At 49.2% G+C, this 15,822-nt stretch overlaps 4 protein-coding genes across 4 annotated transcripts; 2 read left to right on the top strand and 2 right to left on the bottom strand.

Annotated features, from left to right (window-relative positions):
• Positions 1-317: 317 nt before the first annotated feature.
• N7508_010114 (uncharacterized protein) lies at positions 318-8,062 on the top strand (the record flags this gene model as incomplete). The annotated part of the gene is made up of 4 exons (XM_058468174.1): positions 318-909; positions 962-7,777; positions 7,853-7,912; positions 7,977-8,062. The coding sequence occupies 4 exons, from the start codon at positions 318-320 to the stop codon at positions 8,060-8,062; spliced, it is 7,554 nt and encodes a 2,517-aa protein (XP_058316020.1).
• A 547-nt stretch (positions 8,063-8,609) lies between these two features.
• Positions 8,610-10,656, bottom strand: N7508_010115 (pseudouridine synthase PUS2; the record flags this gene model as incomplete). Its single annotated transcript, XM_058468175.1, has 4 exons — positions 8,610-8,820; positions 8,877-10,088; positions 10,141-10,336; positions 10,401-10,656. 4 exons carry the CDS (start codon positions 10,654-10,656, stop codon positions 8,610-8,612), a joined length of 1,875 nt encoding a protein of 624 aa, XP_058316021.1.
• A 402-nt stretch (positions 10,657-11,058) lies between these two features.
• Positions 11,059-12,526, top strand: N7508_010116 (putative transcription factor TFIIE complex alpha subunit; the record flags this gene model as incomplete). The annotated part of the gene is made up of 3 exons (XM_058468176.1): positions 11,059-11,153; positions 11,207-11,302; positions 11,383-12,526. 3 exons carry the CDS (start codon positions 11,059-11,061, stop codon positions 12,524-12,526), a joined length of 1,335 nt encoding a protein of 444 aa, XP_058316022.1.
• A 1,515-nt stretch (positions 12,527-14,041) lies between these two features.
• N7508_010117 (SRPBCC domain-containing protein) lies at positions 14,042-14,617 on the bottom strand (the record flags this gene model as incomplete). The annotated part of the gene is made up of 3 exons (XM_058468177.1): positions 14,042-14,311; positions 14,350-14,499; positions 14,564-14,617. 3 exons carry the CDS (start codon positions 14,615-14,617, stop codon positions 14,042-14,044), a joined length of 474 nt encoding a protein of 157 aa, XP_058316023.1.
• Positions 14,618-15,822: the final 1,205 nt, after the last annotated feature.

Genomic DNA, 15,822 nt, shown 5'->3' on the forward strand with positions numbered 1-15,822 from the left:
CGCCAGCTAGTGTAGTAAGTAAATTATAGCTGGAGTATTAATGTAGCAGATCAGTTAAAGCTCTACATTCACTTACAATCGCTCTAGCAATCGAATTCATGTGGAGGCTGCTTTGTTAAGTGCCGATCGTGTTCATCAGCGCAACGTCACTGGTTCAGGCGCGTCCCCCAAAAAAGCTGTCGACCGCTTTATCCATCTTCATTTGCTCACTGCCTCGCTTCTCTCTTTCTCGCGCGTCTCTTACCCCTTTTCTTCTTTTCGTCCTTTCACTTCGCATCTCCTCTTTTTTTTTAACCATTGCCCCGGCAGAAAATGTCATGGCAGTATCCCCGCCAGATAGCTACCACCCCACACCTGACACTCCCTTGAACGAAGACAAAGTACGCGACTCCATGGAGGATCTTGATCCTCAAGCGACCCGGAAGCGTCCGCGCCTCGACAGTGGAAGTCGGGTGAGCGACTCTTTGTCGCTCGACGGAATGTCTCGACCGCCATCCGCGCCTGCCTTGGAAATGGACGAGGATCCAGCTCGCCCCGCGAGCAAAGTCACCATTAACATGAAATCTCCTCTCTCTCCCGCCGCCCTTGATCTTCTCTCCGCCCAGTCTGAGCTCCCAGACAATGCTACCGAGCTCCAAGCTGACTCCGACGCCGCATCCGCCAATGTCATATCCATTCACTCATCATCTTCCCAGGGCTCACCTCAAATCGAAGTCGCCGACCTCGAGGATATGAACCAAGAACCGAACCACTCCAACTGGAAGCCTATCGCCGAGGCTATCAACGAACAAGGCGACATGGAGGTTGAGGCACAAGACATCGTACCTCTAGCCGACTCTTTCCCCAAACTACACGAAGACATGAGACCCCGAGACAACTTGAAGGCGATTAGTGAGATGATAGAACATGGTGAGCATGATTTTTATTGAATATGACTTGGCATGGATTAATCTCCTAGCAGGACACCCGCGCGAAGGTATTGCACTTGCTGCAACGAAGCAATGGCTAAACACTTGCGTTAAGGAGCTCGACCGAGTCACACTGGCGGCCTTTATGGACGAAACAGAATTCTGGGAAAATTTCCCATGGATCATGGACCGTCTTGTGCGCAGGCAACGAATGCTGCAACTGGACGACGACGAGGACCCTCTAGTGTTTCTCGAAGAACTTCTGCTCGACTATGCCCGCCTTGTCTTTCACTTCGTTTGCATGGACACCCGAACTCTCAGTCGGATTGAACCCGACGCAGACATGGAAGGTGTCCCGATCACTTCTAGACGTTACCTTGCTGGCTTCCCTTGGTTGCTACACGTTTCCAACCTTCCGCTTTACCGTACCATGGATGCTCAATGTCGGATTGGTATGCATAAGTTCCTTCTTTCAGTGAAAGACGAAATTGCACAGCCTCCGTTCAATGCATCGCGCCAGTTGCTTGATTATGCTACCTTGAATATTTCCCTGGTTCCCACGCAACCAAAACTTCTGCAACATCTCCCACAAATCATGATGTGCATCAACACCTTACTTGGTGTTGATCTAGATCAGACATGGACTGGTGTCTCCGACTCTTCAGCCGAGTCCGCAATCACATCACCTAGCTTGCAAGAATTCTTCGATACAACTCGAGCCCTCGCTACACAACACGAGAAGTATGTCACCAAGAAATCACCACTAGCTACAAGCGATGTGAGTGAGCATCTAGTCAGATCAGTCTTTCGTGCCTACAATTTCATTTGCTCCGCCGATGAGCAATTCGTGGACCAACTTGCCAACGTTTTGGGAGTTGAATTCCCCGCGGACCTTCCCGAAGCACATCGGGTGATGGCAGTCACTTGGGCATGGAAATTTGATGCAATGAAGAAACATCTCATGGAAGGTCGCATGGAGCTTCGTGTCCACGGCGTGGAGGCTATGCAATCGGATCTAGTCAACATCTGGACTCAAAATACAACCGCCACCTCTTCAGAGTCCGCAATCGTGCTCATGAGGTATTTGGTTAAGCTGCTCCGTGACCATAAGATCCTCGATTATCTGGTGGGCATCGACTCTCACCCCCAGTTGCTCGCCCGCACAAGCAATATCTTTGGATTCTTGATCATGACAAATACCTACACCGATCAGGACACGGATATGATCTGGAAGACCATTACGGAAAGTCAAGATGATCGAACTGTCTCCGAGGTTATCAAAATGCTTTCGCGAACACTCCCCATCCATTCCTCCCGATCTGCTCCACTGCTATATGTGTGTTCCAAGTTGCTCAAGTTGCCCTTGGAGCGATTTGACAGCCGCATAATGGAGCTTTGCAACCAGCTTGTACCTCGCATGCGGGAGCGACCCCTCGACCGCGAGGGAGAGCCGGAATTGGCACATGTAGACGCCGTTCCACTCAAGCTCTGTGTTCGACTCATTCGAGAGGGCTCTAGTGTGACGCACATACCCCTTGACCAGAGGGAGTACATGCAATCATTTGGTAGCGAACAGCTGGGTCAGTTCATGAAGGCAGGCTTGAATGAATCAGATAAAGTGGAGACATACGAAAGCTGCATCCAGGATATTGCCGATATGAACTCGTCCAGCGCAGGAAGCATTCAAGTCCTTAATGCCCTGGTGCCCTTCGATGATGCACCGGAAATTTGGAAGCTTGCAAATGATTTCGATTTGACCAGACTGGTGATCAAGGAACTCCACAATTTCGTGAATAAAGACCAGCGCGAGCGCGAGGATCTGTCTTTTGGTCACGGTTTTCCCTCTAGGGTGGAAATACTGAGGCGCCTGATCGATATGGCACCAGAGACTATCACACCCGACCTTGGCAACACGCTTTGGAATGAAATTCTCATGTCCAAGAACCTGACTCCTGAAGAGCGTCAAATGATTTGGAGGACGATGGGTGATGTTGCCAATCGCAGTGTCCAGGAGAACCCATTTCTGGAGCGTTGCATCCATGAGTATCTTCCCAGCCTCTTGCCCGTCGATTACTCGCATGAGGTTTTGTGGTTTGCTCAACAAGCACTCAACTACCAAATCCAGGTGAACATACCTCCCACGGCCGGAGAAGATGAGGTGATTGCCATTCCTGGGATGGATCGGATCTGGAACTTCATCTTGACGGCACCGCCAAACACGATCGAAGGCGATGCAATCAAGTTCGCCATCAATGTCTATCTGGACCACGGGATCATCCGTAGGGCTCACCGCTCGGCTATCGATGCAACCCATATCGCTTTAGTTGGTCGCTGCGTGGACCAACTGAAGTCCGCGGCGGCGGCATTGAGACCCTCTTGCAATGGAACACCCAACGGAGACACTTCCATGGAACTTGATGGCTCTAATCAAGGTCTTGGAGGAGAAGAACTCATGTTCAGCCGCTCACTGCATTTCCTCCGTCAATTGCTCCATGGATTGCGCGCCAGGCCGCAGTACAACTCCCCCCGTAACACTCCACCTCGCATCCCCGAGCGCCCATTGAAAGGCGAGCCCGTCAACATTCAATACCAATGCTTTGGTGGCAACTCTTCTACCAAGATCGCTACCATGCAAATCGGTTCTCTCTCGACGGCCGCGGAGCTTGTTGAACGACTTGTGCAGCTGAGCCGCTTTTCCAAGATAACCACTATCATCGGTGGGCAGAAGGTGGAGTTACTTCAGGACCCCGATGCCCTGGTGCAGAACCTGAAGGTTGCTACCGGATTGCTCATTGTGCGAAAAGCACCTAATGCGCAGGAGCTTCCTTGGGTTGGTCGGTCTCAGTCTTTAACATCTGTTGACAGCGAAGTGTTGAAGCATTTCGATGAGTTCTACGAGCTGCTAGAGTTGAAGGACGACCTGGCTCGGCAGATCTTTGATTTCCTGGTCGCCTTCCCACCTCAAGAACAAGCAGTCAATCTTGTCCGGTGCATTGACAATTCCGAGAAAGACATGTTTCCCTTGCAAAAGCCGTTCAAGGCTCTCTATTCTCTCACCACCCTGTCCGTTTGTCTACGTGAAGAGGCTTTGGAGACGTCTCCGCGGTGTGACTTTGTATCTCACAGCATCGAAGTTCTAGTCGCATTCTTGACGGGAGATGAATTGCTTGAGTCTATGGATGGAAAACAGACAGGCTCTTTGCTCGCTACAAGAGCGGTCGAGTTTCTTCTTTTCGCATTCTCTGTTTACCGTCTGGCTGATGCCAAGGCCGTTTTGGTTGCCAAACCAAATCCTTTGGTCGAGCGTCTGTGCAAGATGATAGACATTGGATTACAAGACTCTCCTGAGTCGCTGAAGGTACCTTGTCTTCCAAAGTTGATTTGCAACTGCTTTGCGGTTTTGCTTGATGGCTCAGTACGCGATCAAGGTATCTGGGATGCTGTCAAAGAAAAGGCAAAGTTCGATGAATTGATCCTCTCATTGCTCCTCGTTGAAAGCCGAAAGCCTATTCGGGTTGAGGTCTTGGAACGTATCAAGATCATCTGCGGAGCCCTGAAACCATCCAAGTTGTCAATAAGTACATCTGCCGAGGATGCCGAAAAGTTTACCGAAGACCCCCTTCGAATCGACATTCTTGCTACTCTCTGGAACTCTTTAGTACAGGTCATTCCCCAAACTCCTCTGTACGCCAGCCAGTCAGAGCAGTTCTTCATTGCTGCTCTATGGATGTTCCGCACTATCGCCGAGAAGTCACCATGCGATCTGGTCTTCAATGATTATCTCAAGCGGTGGAGCTCATTTATGCTCACGCATCAGACTGAGGAATTCATTGGACGCGAACCAGTCGATAACTTGATTGTCGGATTCTCTTCTCTGCTAGAATGGTGCCTTAAGCTGGCTAATGCCGCCAACGTCCATTTGGACACCTTGAACATTGCCGAGCAAATCATGTCAATGTACTTGTTCCCAGATCTCTCGCCAGAGTCCGATGACAAGCTCGACGCTCGAGCCCCAGTCATGAACAACGGGACCCGCCAAACTCTGTACAATGTTGTCAGTTTGTTGTGCAAGCAGAGCGACGAGACTTACTTCCGCATTATGGAATATTTGAACACAACTGTTCCACGAGATGTTATCCACTTTGATTGGGCTTTTGATAGATCGGTGATGATTCGCTCCCCAGAGGGCTACGCTGGGCTGAGAAACCTTTCGAACACGTGCTATCTCAATTCCTTGATGACACAATTATTCATGAATATTGAGTTCCGGGACTTTATTTTGAAGCTTCACATTGCGGATCCCGAGTCTCAGAAGCTACTCTACGAGACACAAAAGTTGTTCACGTGGATGCAAGAGACTTGGAGAAAGAGCATCGAGCCGCAGGATTTCGTTGACAGCATCCGGACATTCGACAATGAGCCCATTGATGTCACCATTCAGATGGATGTCGATGAGTTTTACAATCTTCTCTTCGATCGCTGGGAGTCTCAGGTTCTTGATGCGGAAAGCAAAATGAAGTTCCGTTCCTTTTACGGAGGTCAACTGGTTCAGCAGATTAAATCGATGGAATGCCCTCACATCTCTGAAAGGCTTGAGCCATTCTCTGCCATTCAGTGCGAGATCAAGGGCAAAGCCAGCCTTGAAGACAGTTTGCGCGCTTACGTCGCTGGCGAAGTTATGCAAGGTGATAACAAATACTTTTGTACTTCATGCGACAATCATGTGAATGCTGTGAAGCGGGCATGCTTGAAAGATGTCCCTGACAATCTGATTTTCCACCTCAAGCGGTTTGATTTTGACATGGTCACTATGCTGAGAAGCAAGATCAACGATGAATTTATGTTCGCCCGCCATATCGACATGACTCCTTACACCGTGGAGCATCTGTCTGACCCCGAACAGCCAGTCCAGCCGGATTGGTTTGAATTGACTGGTGTCCTTGTTCACACTGGTACGGCCGAGTCTGGCCACTATTACACCTACACCCTTGAGCGACCTTCACCCGATGGAGAAGCCTCGTGGGTGGAGTTCAACGACTCGGATGTCTCTAGATTCGACCCAAGTTCAATTGCGGACCACTGCTTTGGCGGTCCGAGCGAGCAGATGCAGTACAATGGTGAGCCTAAGAACAAGGTTTGGAATGCATACATGCTATTTTATCAGCGTGTTTCGACTATGGATGAATCCAAGTCGGTGTACAAGCCCGAAAAGCCCGACATCCCGGTGCATGTCCAGGTCTCTGTTCCGATTAGCAATCATATTGCTATGGATAACGAACTTCTTATTCGGACATACTGTCTTCTGGATCCACAGTATGCCTTTTTCGTCGAAGGCTTGCTTCAACGTTTCTCTGGCAAGCCAGGTGACAATCCTGACAACAGTGTGATAGAGACATTGGCGGTTAATGTGGGCCTGGACACCTTCGAACAAATGGTTTCGAGAACCAAGGATCTCCAAGGGCACCAGGAACTCTTCACGATTCTCCTTGCCATGATTAACGGAAGCCCTAACGCTGCACGCTCTAGCCTTGACTGGATATTCGATCGCAAGTCGCCAATCCGCAACCTCATGACCAAGATGCCCCAGCCAGAGGTTCGGCATAAGGAAATACTGTTGATTTCATTTGCTATCAAGCATCTTCACACGCTGTCAAAGGACCCGAATCTCGAAGAAAATGAGCTGGTCTTTTGGCACAACACTTTCGAAGAAGCTATTATACGTCTTGTACCCATGCTGATAGAGGTGTGGCCCAGCGTCCAGAGCATTTCACGGGTGTGGGAAGATTACTTTGGTTTCTTTGTGAGGTTGTGCAGTTACGGACCTTGGGTTGTTGATCATCTTGCTGATAAACACCTGTTTGTCGTTTGCCTGCAAATCCTCTGGTTCGATGAGGATGACAAGAGAAAAATGCGGTCCAACTTCCCCAACTACGCGCGTCTGTTTGATAAGGGCCGTCGATTCACTTACATGAACATGCTGTCACTGTTCCACATCTTTTTGAAACACATGGATCTTTCTCTAGAGCCTGTCGGTCGCAATGAACCACGCACCGTTTCAAATGGCAAAATATCCCTGAGGCCTTTTGAAATGGAGCTCATGAAACCGATTGAGAGAGACGGCTCACTTGGCATTCTCAGGCAAATTCTCAAGCATGATTCCCTGGCCAAGACCCAGACCGCACGTTTGATCCTTGCTACCTTATTAGAAGGAGAACCCGCGGCAGGCTTCCTTCCTTCAATCCAGAAAACTATTGAGAATGGATTGAGAATTGAGCCTGCTGTTCAATGCACAGCGTTCCTCGAGGCAGCCGTGGTTTTCTGTCAACACTGTCCCAGCAAGCAGCGAGTCATTGATATTATCAACTGGGTTGCCAGTGGCGTTGAGAGCATTGACAGCAGCGGTGGTCAGGAACACATTGCCTTCTTCATGACCCTGTGTCAAACTTCCAACGAGCGACTCAAGCTGAACGGCGAGGCATTTGCTGAGATCGTATTCACTATGCTTCCAACGTGGGCTCCCACTTTGCTCATTGACAGGAATGAGAATGTTCGCATTAGTATGCAGAACATCCTTACTGTCTGGGTCTTCAACGATGGCAATGACGAATCCAGTTCCGAGGAAAGCGAGAAGAACGACGAAGCCGACCATGGACCTGGGACCAACAATTCCCTCCAAAAGCGACGCCCTGTCATTGGCAGGGGCTTGGTGCGAGCCAGCATCGAACGAATTAAGACGGCATTTGTGAAAGATCCACCCCGACACGTCGATCGCAGACTGGTTGAGCGTATCGTTGCGGTGATGAACTATTGCCTGGGCAAGTACTTTACCGACAGCGAGGAGGATCAGGAAACTGTCACAGAAGCCAAAAGTATGTTTCAATTTTGCTTATTAGCATCTAACTCTTTCTCCAAAGTACAATCTTGTTAACACCTTCCCTCTGCAGATCTCATAATGCTTCTCGAGACTTTGACCCTGGAAGAGTTCATCGAGGACCAGGCTTCCGGTATGTACACACCTCCTACCTACGTCAGGACCAACCCAAGATCGAGTCTAACCCAAGACTCCAGAATCCGATGTTCCTTCTCCGGAGGAATGGGAAGCAAACTCAGCAATGGCCAGCGATTCCGACGCCGGAGTCGCAGGATCACCCTAGATCACGCATGCTCTTAAAGAATGCGTGCATTTCATTTCATTTCATGTCTTACTCTCATGCGTTTTTGCGTTGTCAACGGATTCAGCGAGCGTCCTATGGGGTCAGTACTGGTGCTGATGATGGTGAATGATACTGGTGATGAATCGAAAAGTGATCAAGGCTTGTCACATAAGTTACGGATTTTACGAACTTTTGCTTTTTATGCTGCTTTTGTTGTTTCATTTTCCCTTTTCTTTTGGCTCCATCACATATGACAAAATCCGGCGTTTTCCTTTTCCTTTTGCTCGCTATGAGCCGGTGCAGGGTTATCTTCAATCAATGGAATGGTGGCCCGATTTGTGAGCCTGTTCTTTCTCTGTGCAAGGAACTTCTACAGTAGGTGTTTAGATTCGGAGTAGAATTTAAGCATCGCGGATCTTGCACTTTATCGTTGTTAGTTCGGAAGGGGGTAAAATAGTAAGAAGGTAAGGTTGTAGACCATGATGGTGAATGGTTTATTTCGTCAAATGGAACGTGAATATTGATTTCATATCGCTTTTGTGAAACTCTATCCCTCTTCCTCTCCTTTAGCAGGAGCAGCCTCGTCTTCTGATAGACCCTCCACAGCAGCGAGTGCCTCCTTCTGGGCCTTGGTGTTACCCTTAGACCCGGATGCAGCGGGTGCAGTGGCGAGCTTAGAGGCGGCAATACCACCAGATGTGACATAGAGGAAATAATCAGCGGGGTAGTGATCGATATGGTTGAAGAAAGAACCAAATCTGGAACCAAGTTAATACGTCGATAAATATAGAAAAGGGGGAAAGATATAACATACCCAGCACTCTCCTGCTCCTCCCTGAAAATGCGATCATAAATCTCCCGCTGCTTAAACTCATCCATCTCCTTGGAATACTTATCGAAATGGATGGGCTCACGCTCAAGGGCCTTAGCCTTGGCATTGTAAGCACCGAAGATAGGTCGCTCAAGCAAGAGACCTAGACCCGGTGCCTTGGGAATAGCAATACGGTCTGGGCCGTATGTTTCAGCGATACGATCGGGGGTACATCCAGCACGCACAATCAAAGTGGCCATTGCGACCATCTTGCGGATTTGGTGCATCATGAAACTTTGGCCGTGGACCTTTAGGCTGAGCCATTCCGTACCGTCGATGATAATAGGCGAGGTGTTCACGTCGAAGCTCTTGATGTGGCGTTTGGCGGAGGGATCGCTGTGTGCCTTTTGGATCGTGTAGTTGTGGAAGTTCTTTGTGCCAACGTACTGGGTGAGTGCATCTTGCAGGCGGGCGATGCGCGAGGCTGGGGCGCGGTAGGCTCGGCGGGCTGTTAGATAGGCAGCCTTTACAGCTTTGACAGTGTCGATGATGAGTCTTTGGCGTTCGTCCATCACGAAGGGTTTCTTTTCTTTTGGCTCTTCTGTGAATTGCTCAGTGGGCTTTTCGGTAGACTCTGTGGTTGCTTCCAGGGGTTCCTTGGTTTCCTCGGTGGCTTGCAGTGCTTCACGGGAGTCGTCGATGTAGAGTGACTTTTCGACGATTTGGCGGACATCCTCGGGCACGTTTGCCAGGATGGGTTTGATGTACTTCTCATCCACCTCTTCCCAGTAGCCGGTGACGTCCTCCTGTCGGGCCTTGACATCGTCAAGGTCGCCAGCTTTCTCAGCAAGCTCGGTGATCTTTTGGCCGAGGTAGGTGCTGGGATGAGGAGGCAGGAGACAGTGACTCGGCATCAGGTATTCGTAAACACGGGAATCACACATCTGGTAGCAGCTGAAGCTTTTAGCTGTGACTTCGTAGCCCCAAACGCGAATCTGGGGGCTGAGGTGCTCGTTGATCCGCTCCATGATGTCCTCTTCCTCGACAATCATCTTCAGAGAAACGACATTTCCGGCAGCGTGAACTCCCTTATCTGTGCGCGCACAGCGGACGAAGGAAGACTTCTTAGGATCGGCCGCATTGGCTTTTGAGATTGCGCCGGCCTTAACGAAGGCAGCGAATAGGTCACCTTCGATGGTGCGCTGGTTCTCGTTCCTAGTCGCATTGTCAGCGCAAGAGCATATCAACAAAAAAAGTGCATACATACAGCTGCATGCCCGAGTATCCAGTTCCCGAGTATCCAATCAGCACGGCAACCTTCTTCTTGGGGCGTCGCTCCTCGCTATCAATCTCCTCCTTGGTGAACTCAGTCGCGTAGATGGGCAGGGTAATCTCTTCGCCATTCTCAATTCGGCGACGCTTAGCCTCCATCTGTTGTGTCTGGCGCTCTCTCTTATCTATGCCTTGACGACTTGAATTAGTTAGCTGACCATGCAATGAACGGAGATTCCAATTGATGCAACATACGCCCACTCGGCTCGTCCCATATCGCGCTTCTGACGCCTTCCAGCACCTCCTCCTCCTCTTGACGGGTTTGCGGCCATTGTATCCGCTCAAAGATCTTCAGTAAGTCGGCGCGAGGTCTCGTTTGTTCTAAACGAGTATGGGAAAGCGGGCAGCTGAGAGCGAAGCTTCGGGTGTTGTGTCGGACTGCGCTGGCGATATTTAAGGTTCGAGTCGGGAGGATCCCAGAAAGGTTCTGCCAAACAATTGAGGGACGCATGAAAATGACTTGGGGAATTTGCTCTCGTCTCCGCGGTCCATCTTTTCCATATCGGCCCTAGTCCTTTTTGGGGCTAGCGCCCTCGAAGATAATCTAAGCCCAACTGGGCTAGACTGCATGCCTAAGGCGGCCAACGATTTTGCATGTGACATGAAGCTTCCAGCCTCAATTGCGCCCATTGTTCGTTCATTCACTCAACAGACTTGGCGCTCTCAGAAGCCCCGGCGCGCACTTCTCTCAGTCATTCCTTTCACTTTGTCCCTTCTCGGAGACCAAAGCATGCTTGTTTTGCTAAAAATTTAAATCCACCCTGCGAGTTGAAGCCTTGCGCTCTTTTCAGTCCTCACCCGCACTACTTTTTGGCCTCGATCCTCCACGTCGAACACCACTGCCACCACCACGATGGATCTTGCGAATACTCTTATCCGGACTGTGGCGCGCGCATTCTACGAGACCCGCCACATCCTAGTCGTCGATGCGCTCTTTCTACACTCAGTGTATGCTGATCTTTCGGAGATATACTGAATGATCGATGTACTGACCTACATAGACTCCACGCCGAGGACCTTGCTTTCTTGATGGGAATGCAACAAAAGGATCTCCGCAAGCTTTGCGCCAAGCTCCGAGAGGACCGACTGATCGCAGTGTATGGCCCACAGGCCACTGACATGCGTCTTGCATGGCAACAAAAAAGCTGAGCTGATTTTAAGTTTTCGATGATTATAGGAGCACCCGCGCTGAAATCCGTGATGGATCCACTCGTCCTGTGAATCGCGAATACTACTACATCCCCTTGCACCCGGTTGTTGATGCGATCAAATACAAAGTCTCCAAGTTGACCTCGAATATCAAAGCGCAATACACACCAAGCGAAGAGCGCAAGGAATACATCTGTCTCCGATGTGGAACTGAGTGGACGGAACTGGACGTCTTGAGTCTGGTTGGAGATGAAGGATTCGAATGCCAGAACTGTGGTGCAGTACTGGAACGAACCGAGGATGTCAAGGGCGTGGAGGGAATCGACCGAACTGGTCACGAGAAGAACAGCAAACTGATGGCCCAGCTTGACAACATGCTCAAGCTATTGAAGCAGATCGATACTGTTGAAATTCCGCCCAATGACTTCGAAACTGCTTGGGACCACAAGGTGGAAGTCCCTCGGAATCAGAGCACCCACCCAGTCCGCGCCGCGATCGTTGTTCCTCCCAAGGCGCAGGATATCACACGTCCCAACGCGAAAACCGATGCCGCCGCACTGGAGATCTCCCTCACTTCGAGTGAGGAGAAGAGTGCCGCCGAGCAAGCTGATGAGGCAGCTCGGAAGGCAGCTGTGGAGAAGCAAAATGCTCTTCCCGTTTGGCACACGCACTCTACTGTAAACTCAACACCCACAAATGGACAAGTCAAGACCGATGGTGGCAGTTTGGTGAAGCCCGAGCTCGCCGACGACGAGAAACCCAGTCTGGATGCCCTAGACGACAAGGTTGCTGCTTACTATGCTGAAATGGAGCGTGAGAAGGCACTACAAGCCCAAGAAGATGCCAGCAGTGCGGATGATGATTCTGATGACGAATTCGAAGATGTCGAGGTTTCTGGCCCGAGTGGACCGGGTACTCCTGCAATGAATGGCGGCCCTACAAGTGCTCCTGGCGGCTCCTTCGGTGGAGCTGGTGTCAAGCGAGAGCTCGATTCCGGGTCTAGCGCTCCTCAGTCCTCTGTTGGCACGCCTTCTACTCCTGCTGATGATGGCCCTGCTGCAAAGAAGATCAAGACCGAGCCGGAGATCAAGCCTGACCCCGATGCTGAACCTGAGACTAAAACGGAAGCCGAGGAATCGGATGAGGACGATGAGGAATTCGAGGATGTCTAACGAAATTCAAAAAATAAACATGGGCGCTGGCGCCGAAAATAATACAAGGCAGATAGATGATGGATCCAATATTGAGTCTGCATGGCCATTAGCATCACATTGCTCATGCAGTATACATTACCGATGGATGAGAGGATCTGGTTACTCACATGCGGTTGCTTCATGCTTGTTCTTTTATTTCCTTGTTTTCTAGGAATAAAACAAACAGTAACTCTGGTTCTTTGCCTAGTTGCTTGTACCATATCAACAATACTTCCTCCATTCTTTACTGTACACGGGTAGGATACCACTGGCTTCCATGTCAACGTCAAAGAGGGAATCAGAGGGGCTCTGGATATCCCTCGTTATTTTGACAATGAGTTAAATTGAGTTTGCTAAGCAATCAACTAGACTTTGGGATATATATAGCTTCCCATTCTACTTTTCACATTTTCCTCTTCCTCTTGTCACGTCCTATATATCACAGCCATCAAGGTCAACAACCCTTGTCCAACTAGTCCGCTAATGTCTCTCCAGTCCTCCATTTAAACGACGTAATTGAAGTCTTGTCCTCGACCTGCGCTAAAATCATAGCTACCTCGGTATCCCACCCCATGGACGGAGTAACCAGAGGCCCGCGAAATATCCGTACAATCCCCACGAAGAACCCATCCCCCCCCTTCTAACTCAATGAACCAGACTCAGACATCCTCCGAACTCTCGCCCGCGCTTCCCTTTCTGATTCTGAATCTTCAGCTTTCATAACTGAAAAATAGCGAACACAACTCATCTCGCCGTCCTGATGTTTCGGTTTGGCCCTCATCATGGTTCCACCCCAGTGACCCTTTCTCGTCCTCATCGCATGAACGAAGCGTATGCCTCCATTTCTTCTCAATTTCAATTAAATAACTCCTTCTCACAGCAAGCTCTGTTCTCATGATTCGGCACCCGTTTCTCTGAATTTTCCTACTCCTCTTTTCGGTTCCCCAGGAATGGCTTACTCCGGGATCAACCTCGATTTTTCCCTTCGTGACGTACACAATTGACCTGTAATTGGTGCCTCGTTATTCAGACGGTAACGAGAAGCCAGATTTCGATTCCTAGACCCAAGGCACACGCTCACCAGTGTATCATTTTGGTTATCATGGGCCGTATTTGAGAGTGAGATTACGACCGTAACGGAGTACTTAGAACCCGCTGCGAACCATGCCGGAGTAGAAGTTGAGAAGCATCTCTTGTTTCGTCGATGAAGATGGAGAGTAATAATCTTGATCTGGACGGCAATATATACAGCAGACTTCACCCAGTATCTGGTCTTGTGGCAGCACTATTTTGTCGGAAAGTACCCAAGCTTGCTTGGTTTCATGTAGCGAACAGTTGAAACAGTAAACAAAAACCGTGGTGTGTTGATGCATGCATGTCTCTAGTCTCACAAGTACTATACATCAATCAAGTGATATACAAACATACGTCATAATGAATAAAGGATTTGCAATCTTGTTTATTTCTGAAGGTTCACCAGGAAACATCGGAGCATCAAGTCTCAGCGCGAACTTTGAGATCCTGGTTAAACCCTTTGAATTCCTCAATCAACATGCGGCCGAACAAGTAAGGAGACATCAAAAAGCCAAGAGGACCTGAGAACGTCTCTGTTTGCATGAAACTTGTCGATATCCCGTTGTTGGCTGGTTCGATATAAAAGCCGTGAAGACCCGCAATACCAAACATCCGAGGACCTTGCCATTGGAATGATGTTTCTGAGTTCTCCTGTTCAATGTGGTTAGTTTGTATTTTATTCAAGTAGCTCTTCAGACACATATGCCTAATTGTCTCGCTCTACATACCTTGATGACTGCATTAAACTTTGTGTCGAAGATATCACAGTTAAGCTCATCCCCAGGCTGACGGGAATGCGAGGACTGAGCATTATTCACAGGTTCGATGGAAGTGACAAAACTGGTGTGCCATTTTGAATATTTAGAGAAATCGAGAAACTTGCAAATGGCTTACTTTAGTGCTTTGGCCTCATGTCAGGCGTATTCTCCTTGGCAAATTTACAATCTCTCGCACCTTTGAAGGAGACGCTGCGATTTCAACACGGGCTTCAATCATGGCTAGAGAATGATCAAAGACTCATTCAGCGATGATGGGCCCAGTATATAAATACCAACGTCGAAATCGGGATTTTGTGTTGTCCGCGCCACGTCTGACCATCTTCAGCCGCACGACACCACTGACATAAGCCAATGTATTATACGAGCTATTCTTCGAGAGCACTTGGGATATAAAATTTTGGCTCCGGAAACAAGGGTATTGACGGTCCTGCTGTCCGAGGCTGAAGATTCATATGATGTACCCCGATATTGCAACCTACCGACAACGGTAGTCTTGTTGCAGGCCATCGTCCTCAATGAATGAGAAATGTGCGAATATAATACGGATGCGAATATAATACTCCGTACCATTCACAATTGATCATTTCTGAGTCCTTGCAGTTGCTGGGCTGATACTGACAGCGGAAGTGCAAGTACTGCCTAGCTCAACAAGGCAGTCAAGAACAATAGCATAACATGGACCATGTGATGGGAGGTGCGCGCCAAATCGTCAGAACAGGGGGTCTGATTGGCCCAAATGGAACAACGAATAAGGCTGTAGGGCTATTGAAGAAACGGCGAAGATGAGCTGATTGGCCAGTTTCATCAGGAGAACAGTGCAAATTGTCGAAGGAGGCTGGGAGAGCAGAAATCAGAGCGTGTGTGATTAGTCGAAATTCGAACAATAGGATTGAGGTGAGACAATACTTTGTTTGCGAGCTCTACATCGCGACTCTATTGAGCTCGAACTATTCTATTGTGAATTCGTCATCTGCTCTGCTTTATCTTCTTGTCTTCCAGCTTCGCTTTCATTTTCTTCTCTTTTTCCAATTTCTGGTTCTCCTCTGGTAATCCTTCTGCTGCATACTCTGCCTTCAAGAATTGGTCTACTTCTCATTCATACTTTCAGTGTTGCCTCTTTTGTTTTCTCTGCTTTGATCGTTGCCTGCGCTTGAAATCTATACATCAAGCATTGCGGTTACTTCTCATCTCTTCACCCAGTACTGGTTTTGCCTGTCTTCTCTCCAATCGCTGCCCCTGCTTGACTTGTTTACGCCGAGCGTACTTTCCCCGCCTCTTCGACACCAGTTTCCACAGTCACTATCATACCACCTCTTGCAAGCAACATCACCATGGCATCTCACAGCTTCTTCAAACTTTCTGGCCCGCTCGACTGGGCCACATGGAAGGACGGTCTCCGTGACCAACTGTCAGCCATTGACC

The sequence above is a fragment of the Penicillium antarcticum genome, assembly GCF_028974205.1.
Source record: "Penicillium antarcticum strain IBT 31339 chromosome Unknown utg000009l_segment0_segment0, whole genome shotgun sequence".
Taxonomy (NCBI): Eukaryota; Fungi; Ascomycota; class Eurotiomycetes; order Eurotiales; family Aspergillaceae; genus Penicillium; species Penicillium antarcticum.